The sequence below is a fragment of the Bombina bombina genome, chromosome 2 (assembly GCF_027579735.1).
Source record: "Bombina bombina isolate aBomBom1 chromosome 2, aBomBom1.pri, whole genome shotgun sequence".
NCBI lineage: Eukaryota > Metazoa > Chordata > Amphibia > Anura > Bombinatoridae > Bombina > Bombina bombina.
The window spans coordinates 1,311,300,368-1,311,321,868 of NC_069500.1; the positions used below are offsets into that span (position 1 = coordinate 1,311,300,368).

The 21,501-nt window shown below is 41.4% G+C and overlaps 1 protein-coding gene across 1 annotated transcript in view; it reads left to right on the top strand.

The window, feature by feature from the left end:
- MAN2B2 (mannosidase alpha class 2B member 2) overlaps positions 1 to 20,096 on the top strand; it is a 341,988-nt gene extending 321,892 nt beyond the window's left edge. Inside the window, exon 19 of the mRNA XM_053704158.1 lies at positions 17,769 to 20,096. Coding sequence (XP_053560133.1) covers positions 17,769 to 17,881 — 113 coding nt within the window. The 3' untranslated portion in view covers positions 17,882 to 20,096. The remainder of the gene's footprint in view (positions 1 to 17,768) is intronic.
- The last annotated feature ends 1,405 nt before the right edge of the window (positions 20,097 to 21,501 follow it).

The window sequence follows — 21,501 nt, forward strand, 5'->3', positions numbered from 1 at the left end:
CAGGCATTACCAGTTTGTAGCTCTTCCCTTCGGGTTAGCTACTGCTCCAAGAATCTTTACAAAGGTTCTGGGTTCTCTTCTGGCGGTACTAAGACCGCGAGGAATATCGGTAGCTCCGTACCTAGACGACATTCTGATACAAGCGTCAAGTTTCCAAGCTGCCAAGTCTCATACAGAGTTAGTACTGGCATTTCTAAGGTCACATGGGTGGAAGATGAACGAAGAAAAGAGTTCTCTATTGCCACTCACAAGAGTTCCTTTCTTAGGGACTCTTATAGATTCTGTAGAAATGAAAATTTACCTGACAGAGGACAGGTTAACAAAACTCCTAAATGCTTGCCGTGTCCTTCATTCCATTCCACACCCGTCAGTGGCTCAATGCATGGAGGTAATCGGCTTAATGGTAGCGGCAATGGACATAGTACCCTTTGCACGCCTGCATCTCAGACCACTGCAATTGTGCATGCTAAGTCAGTGGAATGGGGATTACTCAGATTTGTCCCCTATGCTGATTCTGGAATTAAGAGCAGTTTTCAATGCCCTTCTGGCTTGGCCTCAGTTAGCAACTCCGAGGTTCATCAGGTTTCAGTCGGACAACATCACGACTGTGGCTTACATCAACCATCAGGGAGGGACAAGGAGTTCCCTAGCGATGATGGAAGTCTCAAAGATAATTCACTGGGCAGAGTCTCACTCTTGCCACCTATCAGCGATCCACATCCCAGGCGTGGAGAACTGGGAGGCGGATTTTCTAAGTCGCCAGACTTTTCATCCGGGGGAGTGGGAACTTCATCCGGAGGTCTTTGCCCAAATACTTCGGCGTTGGGGCAAACCAGATCTGGATCTCATGGCGTCTCGCCAGAACGCCAAGCTTCCTTGTTACGGGTCCAGGTCCAGGGACCCGGGAGCGGTTCTGATAGATGCTCTGACAGCACCTTGGGCCTTCAACATGGCTTATGTGTTTCCACCCTTCCCGATGCTTCCTCGATTGATTGCCAGGATCAAACAGGAGAGAGCATCGGTGATTCTAATAGCGCCTGCGTGGCCACGCAGGACCTGGTATGCAGATCTAGTGGACATGTCATCCTGTCCACCTTGGTCTCTGCCTCTGAGACAGGACCTTCTGATTCAGGGTCCTTTCAAACATCAAAATCTAATTTCTCTGAGGCTGACTGCATGGAGATTGAACGCTTGATTTTATCAAAGCGTGGATTTTCGGAGTCAGTAATTGATACCTTAATACAGGCGAGGAAACCTGTTACCAGGAAAATTTACCATAAAATATGGCGTAAATATTTGCATTGGTGCGAATCCAAGAGTTACTCATGGAGTAAGGTTAGGATTCCTAGGATATTGTCTTTTCTACAAGAAGGTTTAGAAAAGGGTTTATCTGCTAGTTCTTTAAAGGGACAGATCTCAGCTCTGTCCATCCTTTTACACAAACATCTGTCAGAAGTTCCAGACGTTCAGGCTTTTTGTCAGGCTTTGGCCAGGATTAAGCCTGTGTTTAAGACTGTTGCTCCGCCGTGGAGCTTAAACTTAGTTCTTAACGTTTTACAGGGTGTTCCGTTTGAACCCCTTCATTCCATTGATATCAAGCTGTTATCTTGGAAAGTTCTGTTTTTAATGGCTATTTCCTCGGCTCGAAGAGTCTCTGAGTTATCGGCCTTACATTGTGATTCTCCTTATCTGATTTTTCATTCAGACAAGGTAGTTCTGCGTACTAAACCTGGGTTCTTACCTAAGGTAGTCACTAACAGGAATATCAATCAAGAGATTGTTGTTCCATCATTGTGCCCTAACCCTTCTTCAAAGAAGGAACGACTTCTGCACAATCTGGACGTAGTCCGTGCCCTGAAATTTTATTTACAGGCAACTAAAGATTTTCGCCAAACTTCTTCCCTGTTTGTCGTTTATTCTGGACAGAGGAGAGGTCAAAAAGCTTCTGCTACCTCTCTCTCTTTCTGGCTTCGTAGCATAATACGTTTAGCCTATGAGACTGCTGGACAGCAGCCTCCTGAAAGAATTACAGCTCATTCTACTAGAGCTGTGGCTTCCACTTGGGCCTTTAAGAATGAGGCCTCTGTTGAACAGATTTGCAAGGCTGCAACTTGGTCTTCACTTCACATTTTTTCCAAATTTTACAAATTTGATACTTTTGCTTCTTCGGAGGCTGTTTTTGGGAGAAAGGTTCTTCAGGCAGTGGTTCCTTCCGTGTAAAGATCCTGCCTGTCCCTCCCGTCATCCGTGTACTTTTAGCTTTGGTATTGGTATCCCATAAGTAATGGATGACCCGTGGACTGACTACACTTAACAGGAGAAAACAAAATTTATGCTTACCTGATAAATTCCTTTCTCCTGTAGTGTAGTCAGTCCACGGCCCGCCCTGTTTTTTATGGCAGGTCTAAATTTTAAATTAAACTCCAGTCACCACTGCACCCTATAGTTTCTCCTTTCTCGTTTGGTTTCGGTCGAATGACTGGGTATGACGTAGAGGGGAGGAGCTATATAGCAGCTCTGCTTGGGTGATCCTCTTGCACTTCCTGTTAGGGAGGAGTTATAATCCCATAAGTAATGGATGACCCGTGGACTGACTACACTACAGGAGAAAGGAATTTATCAGGTAAGCATAAATTTTGTTTTCTTACAAAAAAACATCCAAGCCTGGCTAAATTTTGCAAAAACACATCTGAAGTTTCCCAAAAGCATGTTGCAAAAGGTGCTCTGGTCTGATGAAACCAAAGTTGAACTTTTTGGCCATAATTCCAAAAAATATGTTTGGCACAAAAACAACACTGCATATCACCAAATGAACACCATACCCACAGTGAAGCATGGTGGTGTCAGCATCATGCTTTGGGGCTGTTTTTCTTCAGCTGGAACTGGGGCCTTAGTCAAGGTAGAGGGAATAATGAACAGTTCCAAATACCAGACAATATTGGCACAAAACCTTCAGGCTTCTGCTAGCAAGCTGAACATGAAGAGGAACTTCATCTTTCAGCATGACAACGACCCAAAGCATACATCCAAATCAACAAAGGAATGGCTTCACCAGAAGAAGATTAAAGTTTTGGGATGGCCCAGCCAGAGCCCAGACCTGAATCCAATTCAAAATCTGTGGGGTGATCTGAAGAGGGCTGTGCACAGGAGATGCCCTCGCATCCTGACAGATTTAGAGTGTTTTTGCAAAGAAGAGTGGGCAAATCTTGCCAAGTCAAGATGTGCCATGCTGAAAAACTCATACCCAAAAAGACTGAGTGCTGTAATAAAATCAAAAGGTGCTTCAATAAAGTATCAGTTTAAGGGTGTTCACACTTATGCAACCATATTATTTTAGTTTTTTATTTTTATTTCCCTTTACCTAAAAGATTTCAGTTTGTTTTTCAATTGAGTTGTACAGTTTATAGGTCACATTAAAGGTGGAAAAAGTTCTGAAATGATTTATCTTTGTCTCATTTTTTTACATCACAGAAACCTGATATTTTAACAGGGGTGTGTAGACTTTTTATATCCACTGTGTATATATATATATATATATATATATATATATCTATCATTATAGATATATATATATATATATATCATTATAGATATATGTGTGTGTATATATATATATATATATATATATATATATATACATACACACACATACATATACATTTCTGGACCTGTATATGCATGTATCTCTATGTTAAAGCCCTTTGGTTGCTTTTTTTTTTTCTAACACCCGAGATCTCATATCTTTGAACGGTAAGGATTCTCGTGTAAATCAAGAATGCACTAGCGAACTACACTTGTAATATCAGCGCAAACAATCTCGAAAATGCTAGTGCAATCGTTTGTGCGCCACTTATAATCTAGGCTTTAGTGTTTAATGTCCCTTTAAAATAACAACAGTACAGTACAAACACAGTACAACAGTGAACAGTATAAAAATTGTACATGAAGATCGATAAAACCTTTTTTCCTTTTTAAGTAAACCCACACTTAGAAAGGAACAAAAATGTTAAATGACTGACCGTGGTTTACCATTGAAAGATTGGCTGCTTTAATTTGCCAATTGATCGGCTTGCTCATATGGATAAGGAAACATCACACTTACGTTACTTGTGTAATTGGCCGCCCATCATAAATGCCGGCAGATTTAAAAGCTGCAGTTACTTAGCACAGTAATGGAAAAATGTAAGGGACATCAGGATCCCAAAGTTTAGGCGCTGGGAGCAAATTTTAGGTCGCCACTTGCACACAGGTGCCTGGGAATATCAAAGGCTGTAAAGTAATGTCAAAAAGTGCTGCACCAGCATCTTCCCCAAATCTGCCACACTAGGCATGAGCCTTTTTGTCCTAGGCCATAATACACCCCTGGCCAGAATTCATGCATAGGATGCTGGAATGATAATCATCATAAATATTATATATTTATTGTGATTTAACAGGAAAGCATATGAATGAACACGGAAATACGTTACTGTATACAAGCAGAAGAAGGAAGGGAGGCTTTATTTACTGTGCTTATTTACAAGTACCATTGATTAAAGATGGTTGTGCAGAAATACTGTAGTTGCAGCAATCTATGTACTTCACTGGATTAGAGCACCACAATAATTCTCCCTCCACAGCAATAAATACTGTATTTCCTTCTTAATATGAGGAGAGTCCACGGCATCATTCCTTTACTGTCATGCTCGGCTGAGCAGGTTCAGGGGTATGGAGCATGTGCAAGGTGATGACTGAGTTAAGCTGAGAGGATGTGAAGAGGTGAGTAGGACTCAGTATACCAGAATGGAAACACAGAACAAAGAAGGGCTTTTCTTAAAGTAACTTTACTAAGGTAATGCAAGGAAAACAAGAGGTAAAGCACATCGAGGTTATATTCCAAACTGATAATAAACAAATGAAAGTCTTTGTAAAAGAACAGTTCAAGCAGAAGTCCTTCAACAGACACAGACGACCCTTACGAGTACTTGATATTAGGATCAAAGTGGGCATACACAGGTATTAGAGCCAGGGTACTTGGTTTCATACGCCAGTATCTCGGTAAGGCAACTTGGGTTCAGGAAGGGGCCGAGCATACGCCAGTATCTCGGTAAGGCAACTTGGTTTTAGGAAGGGGCCAGACATACGCCAGTTTCTCGGAATAGCAACTTGGGTTCAGGAAGGGGCCGAGCATAAGCCAGTATCTCGGTAAGGCAACTTGGGTTCAGGAAGGGGCCGAGCATAAGCCAGTATCTCGGTAAGGCAACTTGGGTTCAGGAAGGGGCCAAGCATACGCCAGTATCTCAGTAAGGCAACTTGGTTTCAGGAAGGAGCCGAGCATACGCCAGTATCTCGGTAAGGCAACTTGGGTTCAGGAAGGAGCCGAGCATACGCCAGTATCTCGGTAAGGCAACTTGGTTTCAGGAAGGAGCCGAGCATACGCCAGTATCTCGGTAAGGCAACTTGGGTTCAGGAAGGAGCCGAGCATACGCCAGTATCTCGGTAAAGCAACTTGGTTTCAGGAAGGAGCCGAGCATACGCCAGTATCTCAGTAAGGCAACTTGGTTTCAGGAAGGAGCCGAGCATACGCCAGTATCTCAGTAAGGCAACTTGGTTTCAGGAAGGAGCCGAGCATACGCCAGTATCTCAGTAAGGCAACTTGGTTTCAGGAAGGAGCCGAGCATACGCCAGTATCTCGGTAAGGCAACTTGGTTTCAGGAAGGAGCCGAGCATACGCCAGTATCTCGGTAAGGCAACTTGGGTTCAGGAAGGAGCCGAGCATACGCCAGTATCTCGGTAAGGCAACTTGGGTTCAGGAAGGAGCCGAGCATACGCCAGTATCTCGGTAAGGCAACTTGGGTTCAGGAACAGGCTGAGCATACGCCAGTATCTCGGTAAGGCAACTTGGGTTCAGGAACGAGCCGAGCATACGCCAGTATCTCAGTAAAGCAACTTGGGTTCTGGAACAGGCCGAGCATACGCCAGTATCTCGGTAAGGCAACTTTTGGTAGTTGGTGGTAAAAAATGGTAAATGTCCTTTTAAGCAGGTTTGCAACAAACAAATGATAAATGTCCCTTTAAGCAGGTTTTTAACAAGCAAATGATAAATGTTCCTTTAAGCAGGTTTGCAACAAACAAATGATAAATGTCCCTTTAAGCAAGTTTGTAACAAGCAAATGATAAATGTCACAGTAGAGATGCTTAGACTCAGCAAGCAGATAAACTTACAGCAGTGGAGTTTAGTATCAACAGCCAAGGAAGTATACAGGTACTCACAGAAGAGGTGTTCAGTCTCACAGCAGAGGTACTTGGCTTCAGGATAAACAGATGTCACAGTATAGTTGCTTAGACTCAGCAAGCAGATTAACATACAGTTCTTACAGCAGAGTTTAGTACCAACAACCAAGGAAGTATACAGGTACTCACAGCATGGTGGTAGACACAGTAGCCAAGTAAGCATACAAAGTACAAAAGAATTGTCAGAATACAAGCCAAGGGTCAGTAGCCAGGAAAGCAGTCCAATCTTTCATAAAGCAAAAAGGGGAATCCAGAAGAATGGTCAATAAGCAAGCCAAGTTCAGATGCCAGGCATCCAACAACAAGACAGAAATTCAGGAAACAGAACAGAGGCAAAAACAAAGGAATTCAATCACAATGTCAAGGCACCAAATGATTAGTGAATCAGCCCTTTATAGCAGAGCTGATTAGAAAACTACCTGCAGCTGGCAAGCAGGTGGAGCCAGAGAGTAATCCACTGCAGGTAACAGGTCTCCAAAATGCTGCAAACATAAACAGATACCTCTGGTGGCACAGGAAAAGAATAACAGGCTGGGAACCAGGAGTCCCAGGTTCAAATCCTTGCACGGCCGTGACAGTTCCCCCTTCCCAAGGATGCTCTCTGAGCAGCCTTAGCTTCTTCGTATCCTAGAAGGTCCACTCTACGGACCACAGTCCCATCAGAGGCAAGGATACATTCAGGAGGTATAATGTCGGTCCCTGGGGCTCTCCGAAGAAAGTCCTGGCAAAGAGTTGCAACAGTGGTTCCTTTAGATTTTATTCTGGAGCATTTACGCAAATGACCCTGGTTCCTTCCCCGAACTGCAGTTTGGGGTTCTGACTCTTCCGAGTTTGAATATTCATAAATTGTAGAAAAACCATCTGAATTATCTTCCTCAGTGCCAGATGATACTGTGGGTGGTAAGGTTCCAGCTAGAACTGGTGATACCTGAGTCACAGGGTTTTGGAAGGTTAAGGAAACAGATGAACCAGACTCCTGCTGGTGACTGGATGTAATGGAACCCTTTTGAAAAGAGGGAACAGAAACTTCCAGAGAAGAAGCAAAGTCAGATCTTATGTGAGAAGTACCAGTTTCATCTGGGAGTTGTTGCACCAGGATATTATGTAACCGGTCCTCTGCCATCTTTGTTGTTTGGTTTGAGGTACTCTTCCCAGCTGTCACCACAGCAGATGAAGCAGAACTAGTAGCTGAGGAGTCTTGGGTAGATCTCTTAGGAGGTCTCACTGGACAGTAGTAGATGATATGGCTAGAGCCCCCACAATAAAAACAGAGCCCTTGAGTTCTCCTTCTTGTAATCTCTGTAGGCGAAAGGGGTGCTGTAGCAGCTTTGATGTTACCCTCTGCAGTAGTTTTAGAAGACTTTCCTTTAAATGTCATTGAGGTAGCTCTGGGAGGTACAGAGGAAGTCAGAACTTTGGAAGATTTCTCTGGAGTTAATTGTCAAAAAACATTTCAAAAAAAATCTCTCTGAGTGTCAAATAAAGTCTGAATGTCTGTGGCATAGGACTGTGTTATACGTTGCACCTTATCAGGAAGGTCTTGAAAAAACTGTTGCATTAGCCGTGCCATGTTTGTCTCTTGTTCTAGTAGGGCTTTCAAAACTGGTACCACCTCTGCAAGCTCCAATGTGTGGCCTTGACATTCTGTCATGCTCGGCTGAGCAGGTTCAGGGGTATGGAGCATGTGCAAGGTGATGACTGAGTTAAGCTGAGAGGATGTGAAGAGGTGAGTAGGACTCAGTATACCAGAATGGAAACACAGAACAAAGAAGGGCTTTTCTTAAAGTAACTTTACTAAGGTAATGCAAGGAAAACAAGAGGTAAAGCACATCGAGGTTATATTCCAAACTGATAATAAACAAATGAAAGTCTTTGTAAAAGAACAGTTCAAGCAGAAGTCCTTCAACAGACACAGACGACCCTTACGAGTACTTGATATTAGGATCAAAGTGGGCATACACAGGTATTAGAGCCAGGGTACTTGGTTTCATATGCCAGTATCTCGGTAAGGCAACTTAGGTTCAGGAACGGGCCGAGCATACGCCAGTATCTCGGTAAGGCAACTTGGTTTTAGGAAGGGGCCGGACATACGCCAGTATCTTGGAATAGCAACTTGGGTTCAGGAAGGGGCCGAGCATAAGCCAGTATCTCGGTAAGGCAACTTGGGTTTAGGAAGGGGCCAAGCATACGCCAGTATCTCAGTAAGGCAACTTGGTTTCAGGAAGGAGCCAAGCATACGCCAGTATCTCGGTAAGGCAACTTGGTTTCAGGAAGGAGCCGAGCATACGCCAGTATCTCGGTAAGGCAACTTGGGTTCAGGAAGGAGCCGAGCATACACCAGTATCTCGGTAAGGCAACTTGAGTTCAGGAAGGAGCCGAGCATACGCCAGTATCTCAGTAAGGCAACTTGGGTTCAGGAAGGAGCCGAGCATACGCCAGTATCTCGGTAAGGCAACTTGGGTTCAGGAAGGAGCCGAGCATACGCCAGTATCTCGGTAAGGCAACTTGGGTTCAGGAAGGAGCCGAGCATACGCCAGTATCTCGGTAAGGCAACTTGGGTTCAGGAAGGAGCCGAGCATACGCCAGTATCTCGGTTAGGCAACTTGGGTTCAGGAAGGAGCCGAGCATACGCCAGTATCTCGCTAAGGCAACTTGGGTTCAGGAACAGGCTGAGCATACACCAGTATCTCGGTTAGGCAACTTGGTTTCAGGAAGGAGCCGAGCATACGCCAGTATCTCGGTAAGGCAACTTGGGTTCAGGAACGAGCCGAGCATACACCAGTATCTCGGTAAAGCAACTTGGGTTCTGAAACAGGCCGAGCATAAGCCAGTATCTCGGTAAGGCAACTTTTGGTAGTTGGTGGTAAAAAATGGTAAATGTCCCTTTAAGCAGGTTTGTAACAAGCAAATGATAAATGTCCCTTTAAGCAGGTTTGCAACAAACAAATGATAAATGTCCCTTTAAGCAGGTTTGTAACAAGCAAATGATAAATGTCCCTTTAAGCAGGTTTGCAACAAGCAAATGATAAATGTCCCTTTAAGCAGGTTTGTAACAAGCAAATGATAAATGTCCCTTTAAGCAGGTTTGCAACAAACAAATGATAAATGTCCCTTTAAGCAGGTTTGCAACAAACAAATGATAAATGTCCCTTTAAGCAGGTTTGTAACAAGCAAATGATAAATGTCACAGTAGAGTTGCTTAGACTCAGCAAGCAGATAAACTTACAGCAGTGGAGTTTAGTATCAACAGCCAAGGAAGTATACAGGTACTCACAGAAGAGGTGTTCAGTCTCACAGCAGAGGTACTTGGCTTCAGGATAAACAGATGTCACAGTATAGTTGCTTAGACTCAGCAAGCAGATTAACATACAGTTCTTACAGCAGAGTTTAGTACCAACAGCCAAGGAAGTATACAGGTACTCACAGCAAAGGTACTTGGCTTCAGGATAAACAGATGTCACAGTAGAGTTGCTTAGACTCAGCAAGCAGATTAACATACAGTTCTTACAGCAGAGTTTAGTACCAACAGCCAAGGAAGTATACAGGTACTCACAGCATGGTGGTAGACACAGTAGCCAAGTAAGCATACAAAGTACAAAAGAATTGTCAGAATACAAGCCAAGGGTCAGTAGCCAGGAAAGCAGTCCAATCTTTCATAAAGCAAAAAGGGGAATCCAGAAGAATGGTCAATAAGCAAGCCAAGTTCAGATGCCAGGCATCCAACAACAAGACAGAAATTCAGGAAACAGAACAGAGGCAAAAACAAAGGAATTCAATCACAATGTCACGGCACCAAATGATTAGTGAATCAGCCCTTTATAGCAGAGCTGATTAGAAAACTACCCGCAGCTGGCAAGCAGGTGGAGCCAGAGAGTAATCCACTGCAGGTAACAGGTCTCCAAAATGCTGCACACATAAACAGATACCTCTGGTGGCACAGGAAAAGAATAACAGGCTGGGAACCAGGAGTCCCAGGTTCAAATCCTTGCACGGCCGTGACACCTTTACTGTTGGGAACACTAAACCTGGCCACCAGGTGGAAGCAAAGACACCCCAGCCAAAGGCTCAAATACTCCCCCTACTTAACTCATATTCCAGTCATTCTCTGCCTTTCATCACAGGAGGTTGTCAGAGAAGTGTCAGAAGATACGGAGTATTTCCTTATGAAGGGTATCTGCCCTTCGAAATTGGACTGGAGTTTTAAGTAGTCTTGTCAGCCTCTCATTGAGAGCATTGACGAATGTTAGAGTCTGGAGATGCAGGGAAAGTCTTTCTGCAAATCCATCCAGACTTGTATTAACAGCTCCTAAGCAATCAGTGTTAAAGAGTTTCACTGCCTGCTTCCATTACTCAAGTCTATGTCAGGAACAATGCTAAAAGACCGTCAAACTTGAGAGGCTGTGTTCCTGTTCCACGACATAGATTCTGGTAAGATCGTTTCATTTTTTATACTCCTATGATAACGAAGGAAGACAGGTTCACAGTGTGGCTCCTTTTTTTCTGTATGGAATCAAGGGTTAATATCTCCAGAGGGGGTTTATTCAACAGGGGGGATTAATCACATAATTTATTTTATTAAGATTTATGCTGTGACATGTGTGAGATGAGGCTCAGGCAGATGTTGGAACGTACAAGTTTTCACTTTCGTTTTTGTAAGCTATGCAGGCTGAAAGGGCTTGGTGCGCTTTTTCCTATAGCAAGGGCGGTCCTGCATTGCACACCACGTGACCGGGTTTGGTCACACTGTTTCCTCTTTCCTGACCGTGCGTTTTTTCGGGAAATCGGTTTCTCTGTTTTGGCCTGGGTCATAGGAGGTGGTGAGTGCCCCAGCCATTGGGGTATAAAGGTGCCGTTTTATCTTTACTCGATAGTCTGCTTTATAAGCGCAAGCTATGGAGGATTCTGATGCGTTAGAGGGTACTCCCTCTTTACCTAAGTCTAATACCTGCCTATATTGTGAGGAGGCCGTGGTATACCCGCCTGCTCAATTATGTTTCACATGCCTTGATAATGTAATCATGGATATGTTAAAAATGGAATGTATTTATTACAGTTAATATACAATGAAAATACAATATAATACATACAAATTAAAAAGCTTCTAAAATTCTTCCTAAAATCTCTATGGATCCATGAGATATAAGTCTTAAGGATATAGTGTTACCTATATCTGTGGTGTTGGAACAAATATTACGTTAGCTCCGACAACAGTCTAAGACCATAGTATTATGGTCTATAAAGTGCAGTTTAAGCACAGATATTTACAAACAGCAGATGTGATGTAAATGGCCAAAATTGGCGTAGTACAATGTCAATAATACAGATGTCAACAATACAGATGCAGTATAAAAGTATAAGTGATAGAAATACAATATAAATAAAAGTGTAGGAGAAATCCAATTGTGTAAAAATGGAAATAAAATTTGTTGAAAAAATGAAGAAATTTATGTCTCTCAAATAGTTTCTTAAAAAATGTCTCTTTGGAAAATCACAGTGTTCCAAAAAAAAAATATATATCAGAGTGTTCCACAAAAATTGCAAAAGTGTTCCACAAAAATTGTAAAAAATTAATCCACAAATAAATATCAAAGTGTTCAAAAAATATGGTGGGTAAGTGCGTTCAAAGAAATCCTAGATGATTAACTTCCAAAATAAACTCCAATAGCTGTGGTAGACGTGAAGGAGATTATAAGAATGCAGAATATAAAAAATATATAAAAAATGTAGAATATAAAAATGCAGAAGAAAAAAAAAAAAAAGTACAATAATGTGGCGGGTAGGTCCAAAGTCGTCCTCCTAATCTGTGGGTGAAATAAAGTGCAATAGTGTAATAACGTCTAGATGTGGTATAATAAAATCAGAAATTTGCTCACCAGTATGTCGACGAGTTTCGGCCCTCTTGAGAATCTGTCTTGAGAAAGGCCTAGGAGGGCCGAAACGCTTCGACATACTGGTGAGCAAATTTCTGATTTTATTATACCACATCTAGACGTTATTACACTATTGCACTTTATTTCACCCACAGATTAGGAGGACGACTTTGGTCCTACCCGCCACATTATTGTACTTTTTTTTTTTTTCTTCTGCATTTTTATATTCTACATTTTTTATATATTTTTTATATTCTGCATTCTTATAATCTCCTTCACGTCTACCACAGCTATTGGAGTTTATTTTGGAAGTTAATCATCTAGGATTTCTTTGAACGCACTTACCCACCATATTTTTTGAACACTTTGATATTTATTTGTGGATTAATTTTTTACAATTTTTGAGGAACACTTTTGCAATTTTTGTGGAACACTCTGATATATATTTTTTTTTGGAACACTGTGATTTTCCAAAGAGACATTTTTTAAGAAACTATTTGAGAGACATAAATTTCTTCATTTTTTCAACAAATTTTATTTCCATTTTTACACAATTGGATTTCTCCTACACTTTTATTTATATTGTATTTCTATCACTTATACTTTTATACTGCATCTGTATTGTTGACATCTGTATTATTGACATTGTACTACGCCAATTTTGGCCATTTACATCACATCTGCTGTTTGTAAATATCTGTGCTTAAACTGTACTTTATAGACCATAATACTATGGTCTTAGACTGTTGTCGGAGCTAACGTAATATTTGTTCCAACACCACAGATATAGGTAACACTATATCCTTAAGACTTATATCTCATGGATCCATAGAGATTTTAGGAAGAATTTTAGAAGCTTTTTAATTTGTATGTATTATATTGTATTTTCATTGTATATTAACTGTAATAAATACATTCCATTTTTAACATATCCATACCTCACAGTCCTTTTAAGCTTCCCAGCGCTCACTATATCACACAATTGTAATCACATCCCAAGTCCACTAGGGGACTTTTGCCAGTGAGCATAAGGCTGTAAAATACTAGCGCTCGGTCTACCACACACACGTTTTAATAATGTAATCATGTCAAAGAAGGTTAATATGTTTAGTACCACTGAGCCGTCCACTTCTGAGGAGTCTCCGGCCCGCGAGGTGCGCACCCTACAGTCATCTCCTAATACACATGCAGCTTTCCGTAGCACTCCTAATCCTCCATCTGGAGGGGCCCTTTTACCGCCAGACTTTGCTGAGCAGTTACAAACGGCAGTGTCTGCAGCCTTTAGTGCTTTAGCTCGCCCTGCTTAGCGCAAGCGAAAGGTCAAATATTGCTATCCTTTCCAGAGATCATCTACTAGCTTATTGGATTTATCTGATACAAGATTATACGCTGATGAAGACGCCTCTGATACTTCAGAGGATGCTCTTTCTGGGTCGGAATCTGCTGCCTCTAAGCCTCCAGACTTTAGATTTAGGATTGAACATTTACACTTTCTGCTAAAGGAAGTTTTGGCTACCTTAGAGATCCCAGAGCTTAAATTGCATGAGGAACCTTTGATTCCTAAATTAGATAGGGTCTATGAAGACAGGGTTGCTTGCTAAGCGTACTACTAACCCGCTTGAGGATAGTTTGTTGTTTAAAGAGCCCATGGATAAGAAGATAGAAACTCTGTTGAGAAAGATGTTTCAAGATACGGGATATTTGTTTCAACCGGCATGGCTGTTGCTGCAGTTGCTGGAGCGGCTACCTACTAGTGCGACTCCTTATCTGAGTTGATTGAGGTGGAGTGTCCCCTCGACGTAATCCAGGAAAGAATTAAGGCCTTAAGGGTGGCTAATTCTTTTATTTGTGATGCAAATATGCAGATTATTCGCCTTAATGCTAAGGCTTCAGGTTTTTCGGTTCAAGCCTGCAGGGCACTCTGGCTGAAGTTCTGGTCTGTGGACATGACTTCAAAGTCAAGGCTTCTTTCCCTCCCATTTAAGGGAATTATTCTATTTGGTCCAGGCCTAGACTCCATTATCTCCACGGTTACAGAAGGCAAATGTCCCTCAGAATAAGAAGAACAAACCTAAAGGACAAGGTCCTAATTTTCGTTCCTTTCGTTCTGATAATACCCAACATCAGCAGCCCTCCGCAAAGCCAGAGCAATCCAAGGGGACTTGGAAGCCAGCTCAGTCCTGGAATAAGTCCAAGCAAAACAAGAAGCATGCCGAGACAAAGTCGGCATGAAGGGGCGGCCCCCGATTCGGCTATGGATCTGGTAGGGGGCAGACTATCGCTCTTTTTTGATGCTTGGTTTGGGGACGTACATGACCCGTGGGTCCTGGAGGTCATCGCTCAGGGATACAGGATAGGTTTCAAGTCTCATCCACCCAGGGGCAGATTCCTCTTGTCAAACCTGTCTTTAAGGCCAGAAAAACGAGAAGCCTTTCTGGGGTGCGTGAGGGATCTCTCCTCCCTGGGAGTCATTGTACTGTTACCTCTTGCAGAAAGAGGTCTGGAATACTACTAAAACCTTTTTGTGGTTCCAAAGAAGGAGGGAACTTTCCGCCCGATTCTGGGCCTAAAGTGCTTAAACAAATTCCTAGCTGTCCCCTTGTTCAAGATTGAGACAATAAGGTCCATCCTTCCCTTAGTTCAGGAAGGACATTTCATGACCACGATAGATCTGAAGGATGCTTACCTTCACCTTCTAATACACAAGGAACACTTCAAGTTCCTAAGGTTTGCGTTCCTGGACCAGCACTTCCAGTTTATTGCACTTCTGTTTGGTCTAGCTACTGCTCCAAGAGTTTTTACGAAGGTTCTAAGGGCTCTGCTTGCAGTGGCCAGAACCAGAGGTATAGCAATAGCACTTTGGACGATATTCTGGTTCAAGCACCATCCTGTCGTCTGGCAGAAGACCATTTGTAATCTCTTCTATTTCTTCCTTGATCTCATGGATGGAAGATAAACTTAGAAAAGAGTTTTTCTTGTTCCCAGTACCAGGGTGGAATTCCTGAGTACTATAATAGATTTCTCAACTGGTCGAGAGATTTGCTCTCTTGGAGGCTCTGTCCAGATCACCTATCCAAAGGGACATCCTGGGAGATTGTGACTACGTACGCAAGTCTATCAGGATGGGGAGCTGTTTGGGGTGCCAGGAAGGCACAGGGCATGTGGACTTGAGAGGAATCCCTCCCCCCAACATTTTGGAACATAGAGCGGTCTTCAATGCTCTGAAGGCTTTGCCTCTACTCGGTTTGTTCCAGTTTATCAGATTCCAATCAGACAACATAACCTCAGTGGCTTACATCAACCATCAGGGGGGAACGAGGAGCTCCCTAGCAATGAGGGAAGTATCTCAGATTCTGGAATTGGCAGTGGCCCAGAACTGCTCACTGTCAGCGATCCACATTCTGGGTGTGGTCAACTGGGAAGCGGATTTCCTCAGCAGACAATCCTTTCATCCGGGGGAATGGTCTCTCCATCCCGAGGTATTTTTACGGAGATTTGCGACAGATGGGGGACACTGGAGATGGATCTCATGGCATCCCGGCTCAATTCTAAGCTACCCAGATATGGGTGGCTGTCCTGGGATCCTCTGTTGGAGCTAATTGATGCATTAGCAGTGCCTTGGTGGTTCAACCTAATTTACATTTTTCCACTATTACCACTTCTTCCTCGTGTAGTGGCCCGCATCAAGCACGAGCAAGCATCAGTATTGCTGATTTCTCCATCGTGGCCATGAAGGATGTGGTTTGCGGACCTGGTGGGGGATGTTCATCAAAATCTAGATTCTCTGAGGCTGACTGCGTGGAGATTGAACGCTTAGTCTTAGCCAAGAGAGGTTTCTCTGAAAAGGTTATTGACACTCTCATTCAGGCTCGTAAGCCTGTTACTCGTCGCATCTATCATAAGGTGTGGAGAGCTTACTTGTTCTGGTGTGAAGAGCGTGGTTTTGCTTGGCATAGGGTCAAGGCTGCCAGGATTCTTTCCTTTCTCCAGGAGGGTCTGGAGAAGGGCCTTTCTGCCAGTTCCCTGAGGGGACAGATTTCGGCCCTTTCTGTTTTGCTGCACAAGAGACTCGCATAGCTCCCTGACGTGCAATCCTTCATTAAGTCTCTGATCAGGATCAGGCCTGTGTTTAGATCTAATGCTCCTCCTTGGAGTTTGAATCTTTTTTGTAAGTTTTTGCAACGGGCTCCGTGTGAGCCTATGCATTCGGTTGACATTAAATTGTTGTCCTGGCAGGTTCTTTTTCTATTGGCTATTGCGTTGGCATGCAGAGTTTCTGAAATGGCTGCCTTGCAATGTGAGCCTCCTTATCTGGTGTTTCACACAGATAGTGCTGTCCTTCGTACCCGCTTTGGTTTTCTTCCTAAGGTGGTGTCTGATCGTAACATCAATCTTCCTTGTGTCCTAATCCTTCTTCTTCGAAGGAACGTTTACTTCATAATCTGGATGTTGTTTGAGCTTTATTTGTTATCTACTCTGGGAAGCGTAAGGGTCTGAAGGCCTCTTCGACTTCCTTATCTTTTTGGTTGAGGAGTGTTATACGCTTAGCTTACGAGTCAGCGGGACTTAGACCTCCTCAGAGGATTATGGCTCATTCCACGAGAGCGGTGGCTTCCTCTTGGGCCTTTAAGAACGAGGCCCCTATGGATTAGATTTGTAAGGCGGCTACCTAGTCCTCCTTACATCCTTTTTCAAAATTCTACAAATTTGACGTATTTGCTTCAGCTGAAGCAGCTTTTGGGAGAAAGGTTTTAAAGGCTGTGGTACCCTCAGATTAGGGTCGGCCTTTTCTTTACCTTTCCCGTTATCAAAGGTTTTAAAGGCTGTGGTACCCTCAGATTAGGGTCGGCCTTTTCTTTACCTTTCCCGTTATCATTCAGTGTCCTCTAGAGCTTGGGTATAGTTTTCCCAACAGTAAGGAATGATGCCACGGACTCTCCTCATATTAAGAAGGAAAACATAAATTATGCTTACCTGATAATTTCATTTCCTTCTGTGTGAGAAAAGTCCATGGCCCTCACCCGTATACTCTGATGGGCGAGCCAAAATTTTGTTTTTCTCTTCCAGCACCATTTATACCCTGATATTTCTCCTACTGTTCCTTGCTCCCTTGGCAGAATGACTGGGATATGAGGGAAGTAGGAGGAGTATTTGAGCCTTTGGCTGGGGTGTCTTTGCCTCCTCCTGGTGGCCAGGTTCAGTATTCCCAACAGTAAGGAATGATACCGTGGACTCTCCTCATACAGAAGGAAATTAAATTATCAGGTAAGCATAATTTATGTTTTTGCATTACCTTACTTGTAAATAATGTATGTAATAAAGGTGCCAACTCTATTGCCATGTGTGTTTCTATTTCTATGATTTGGAAAATTCTTAGTTATAGGAATTTAATTACTGAAACATTGGGTATAAATACATAGTGAAAGTATATCACAAAGTTGTTTTACTAAACTTAATTAAACATTTTGTATTGCAGTGTTTACTGTCCCTTTAAGTGTATTACTCCATACATTTTACCTTATCAACAATATGTACTCTTTATATACAGTATAGTCAATATAAAACAAGGAAAAATTTATAAACATTTTTAATGATGCTGATATATTCACATGTTGTCTTTTGCAGATCGCATGGAACATAACCTAAGGACAAAAGACTTTATTCTGGTTGTCTACCCTAAAGAAATAAAAACTCTATTTGTGTATTTTCAGGAATCTTCTGAAACTGACATGGAATAGCCAAAATAATTGAATTAGATATTAAATGCAAAGTTAAATATTTGTTGTAGCTTTCTTGACCACTCTAAAGTAGACAAAGTTGATATCACAGTAGACTGTGGTATTTGCCTGTTCTGTATTGGTACCTTTTTACTTTACTAAGCACTGTAACCTCGTCATGATTGTAAATATAACTGTAAGTTAATTATACAAAATTAAGCAAATGCACTGACCAAAAGTGTCTTTCACTATTGTTAACCGGCAGATATTGCACTTGTATAAAGAAATCTCAACATATATCTCAGGTATGTTATTGATTTAATAGAGAAGAAAGAAAATCTTGCTGTTTGAAAAAGGGAATACTTTTCCTGGTCAAATTACGTGAGACCTCTTTCATACAGTGCTCTATAGCATATTAAAAACATTATGAGGTCCATCACAATTCTTTAGGAAACTTTATCTAATAGATATCAAATTATTTATCTACAAAACTCTCCATAGACACAATCAGAATTTTCCAACACTTTTTAAATGAGTCCCATTTCTACCGATCACAAAGTTGTTTATAATTATCTAGATCTTTTTCAAACAGTTTTGACTTTTCAAATTCAAGAGCTAAGATAAGCTGATACAGCCCCAGATAACATATTACTAGCTACTTCTTTCTTTATCAATTACATTTCACAAAATATTAATAAGAAGCACAAACAATAACACAACTAACACACATGCCCACTGTACCCACTGTGCCCATAATTCCCGGCTCTAAACCCTTAGAGAAACTTATATTTCTATACTTTGTCACATAAGTTAATTGCGCACACATCATCAATTAACATCACAACACACCATAACAAGGATTAAAGGGACACTAAATACATTTCAGGCACTAATCATGGGTGCTGTCATCATGGAATATAGATATTGCCCAGGGGTGTACCTTGGCAAACAAGGCACTTGTCAAGGGCAGCAGATTGGGAGGGGCAGCACTTTTTTTGTGGCTATATTTTTAAGAAGCTTACAGTTATTTTAGAAATATTATACAGGTATATAATGGAAGATTTTGCCCTAAAGAGCTTGCATTATAGGGGGGTATAATAAGAGACTGCATTGGAAATGCCATAAAAAAAATCCACATTACCCCCAGACCAAACAATATTGTGGCCAAAATAGGCCTAAAACTTTTTTTTGTTGGGGGGGCAGCAGAATTTTGAGCGCCTAGGGCAGAAAAAGACCTAAATACTGATAACGCCTTTACTACCCATTGCCCAGCTTTATATAACCAATATTGTGATATTAATATACTTTATAACCTCTAAATCTTTGCCTGTACCTAAGCCCTTGCAGGCCGCCTCTTGTTCACGTGTGCCATGTAGAAAACATTGTGCTCACTCCTGTGGAGAATGGTAATTTGTAGGCAGGAACTAGCACTAATTGGCTAAATTGCAAGTAACCATGCTGGTTATGCTAAACTGAGGAATGAACAATAAAGGGATTATCTATCTTTTTAAACAATAAACATTTTCAAGTAGACTGTCCCTTTAATGCTGATAGGTTTATAGTGACTTCATGCTAATAGGAAATGCTAACAAACCAATAAGCGTTTGTTGGAAGTGTACAACTGATACTAGTACATTTCTTTAAAGTTATATGAAACATAAAAAAAAAGTATTTTGTGATTCAGATAGAGCATGTGATTTTAAACAACTTTCCAATTTACGTCTATTACCATTCTTTGTCTATAACCAGATCTTTGTTCTTTTAGTATCTTTTATTGAAAAGTAGGGCATAAGCTCAGGAGACAGCCCACGTTTGCAGCAGTATATGGCAGCAGTTTTGCAAAAAATGTTATCTATTTGCAAGAGTACTATTTCCTGCCAGGTAGAGCTCAAGACAGCTACCATGGTATCTCTTCAACAAAGAATAAAGTGGGAACAAAGCAAATTTGATAGTAGCAGTAAATTGGAAACTTCCTTTTTTTTTTTAAATTATATGTTCTGTCTCAATCACAAATGTTGGGGTTTCACATCCCTTTAAATGTAAATACTTTTATGAAAATGCTTTATGTTTAAATTTTGCTCTTTCTTTCTTTTTTTCTGTGTACAATGTCCCTTTTAAATGGGTCAATTAAAATAACCACATTTTTTTAGAGGTATTTAACAGCAAAAACAGGCAAAAAAATGAATGTATTTTGTAATGTTGTTTTTTTCTTAATTAAACATGTTTTAGCCATTCACATTTCGAGTTTCATTTTCCTAGTTCTTTAATTTGCAGATCTATTGGTGGTGAATAAAAATCATATGAGAAACTCATGTTACCGAAAAATATTTTGTCTATTCTTAGTTCTTCTGTAATAATCAGTGTTTCTTTCATGTAATTAGCAAGAGTCCATGAGCTAGTGACGTATGGGATATACATTCCTACCAGGAGGGGCAAAGTTTCCCAAACCTTAAAATGCCTATAAATACACCCCTCACCACACCCACAATTCAGTTTTACAAACTTTGCCTCCGATGGAGGTGGTGAAGTAAGTTTGTGCTAGATTCTACGTTGATATGCGCTCCGCAGCAAGTTGGAGCCCGGTTTTCCTCTCAGCGTGCAGTGAATGTCAGAGGGATGTGAGGAGAGTATTGCCTATTTGAATGCAGTGATCTCCTTCTAAGGGGTCTTTTTCATAGGTTCTCTGTTATCGGTCGTAGAGATTCATCTCTTACCTCCCTTTTCAGATCGACGATATACTCTTATATATACCATTACCTCTGCTGATTCTCGTTTCAGTACTGGTTTGGCTATCTGCTATATGTAGATGAGTGTCCTGGGGTAAGTAAGTCTTATTTTCTGTGACACTCCTAGCTATGGTTGGGCACTTTGTTTATAAAGTTCTAAATATATGTATTCAAACATTTATTTGCCTTGACTCAGAATGTTCAACTTTCCTTATTTTTCAGACAGTCAGTTTCATATTTGGGATAATGCATTTTAATTTAACATTTTTTACCTTAAAATTTGACTTTTTCCCTGTGGGCTGTTAGGCTCGCGGGGGCTGAAAATGCTTCATTTTATTGCGTCATTCTTGGCGCGGACTTTTTTGGCGCAAAAATTCTATTTACCGTTTCCGGCGTCATACGTGTCGCCGGAAGTTGCGTCATTCTTTGACGTTATTTTGCGCCAAAAATGTCGGCGTTCCGGATGTGGCGTCATTTTTGGCGCCAAAAAGCATTTAGGCGCCAAATAATGTGGGCGTCTTATTTGGCGCGAAAAAATATGGGCGTCACTTTTGTCTCCACATTATTTAAGTCTCATTTTTTATTGCTTCTGGTTGCTAGAAGCTTGTTCTTTGGCATTTTTTCCCATTCCTGAAACTGTCATTTAAGGAATTTGATCAATTTTGCTTTATATGTTGTTTTTTTTTTTTTTTTTTTTTTTTTTTTTCTTTTACATATTGCAAGATGTTCCACGTTGCAACTGAGTCAGAAGTTACTTCAGGAAAGTCACTGCACAGTGCTGGAGCTACCAAGCTAAGTGTATCTGCTATAAACTTTTGGTATCTGTTTCTCCAGCTGTTATTTGTATTGCATGTCATGTCAAACTTATTAATGCAGATAAAATTTCCTTTAGTACTGTTACATTACCTGTTGCTG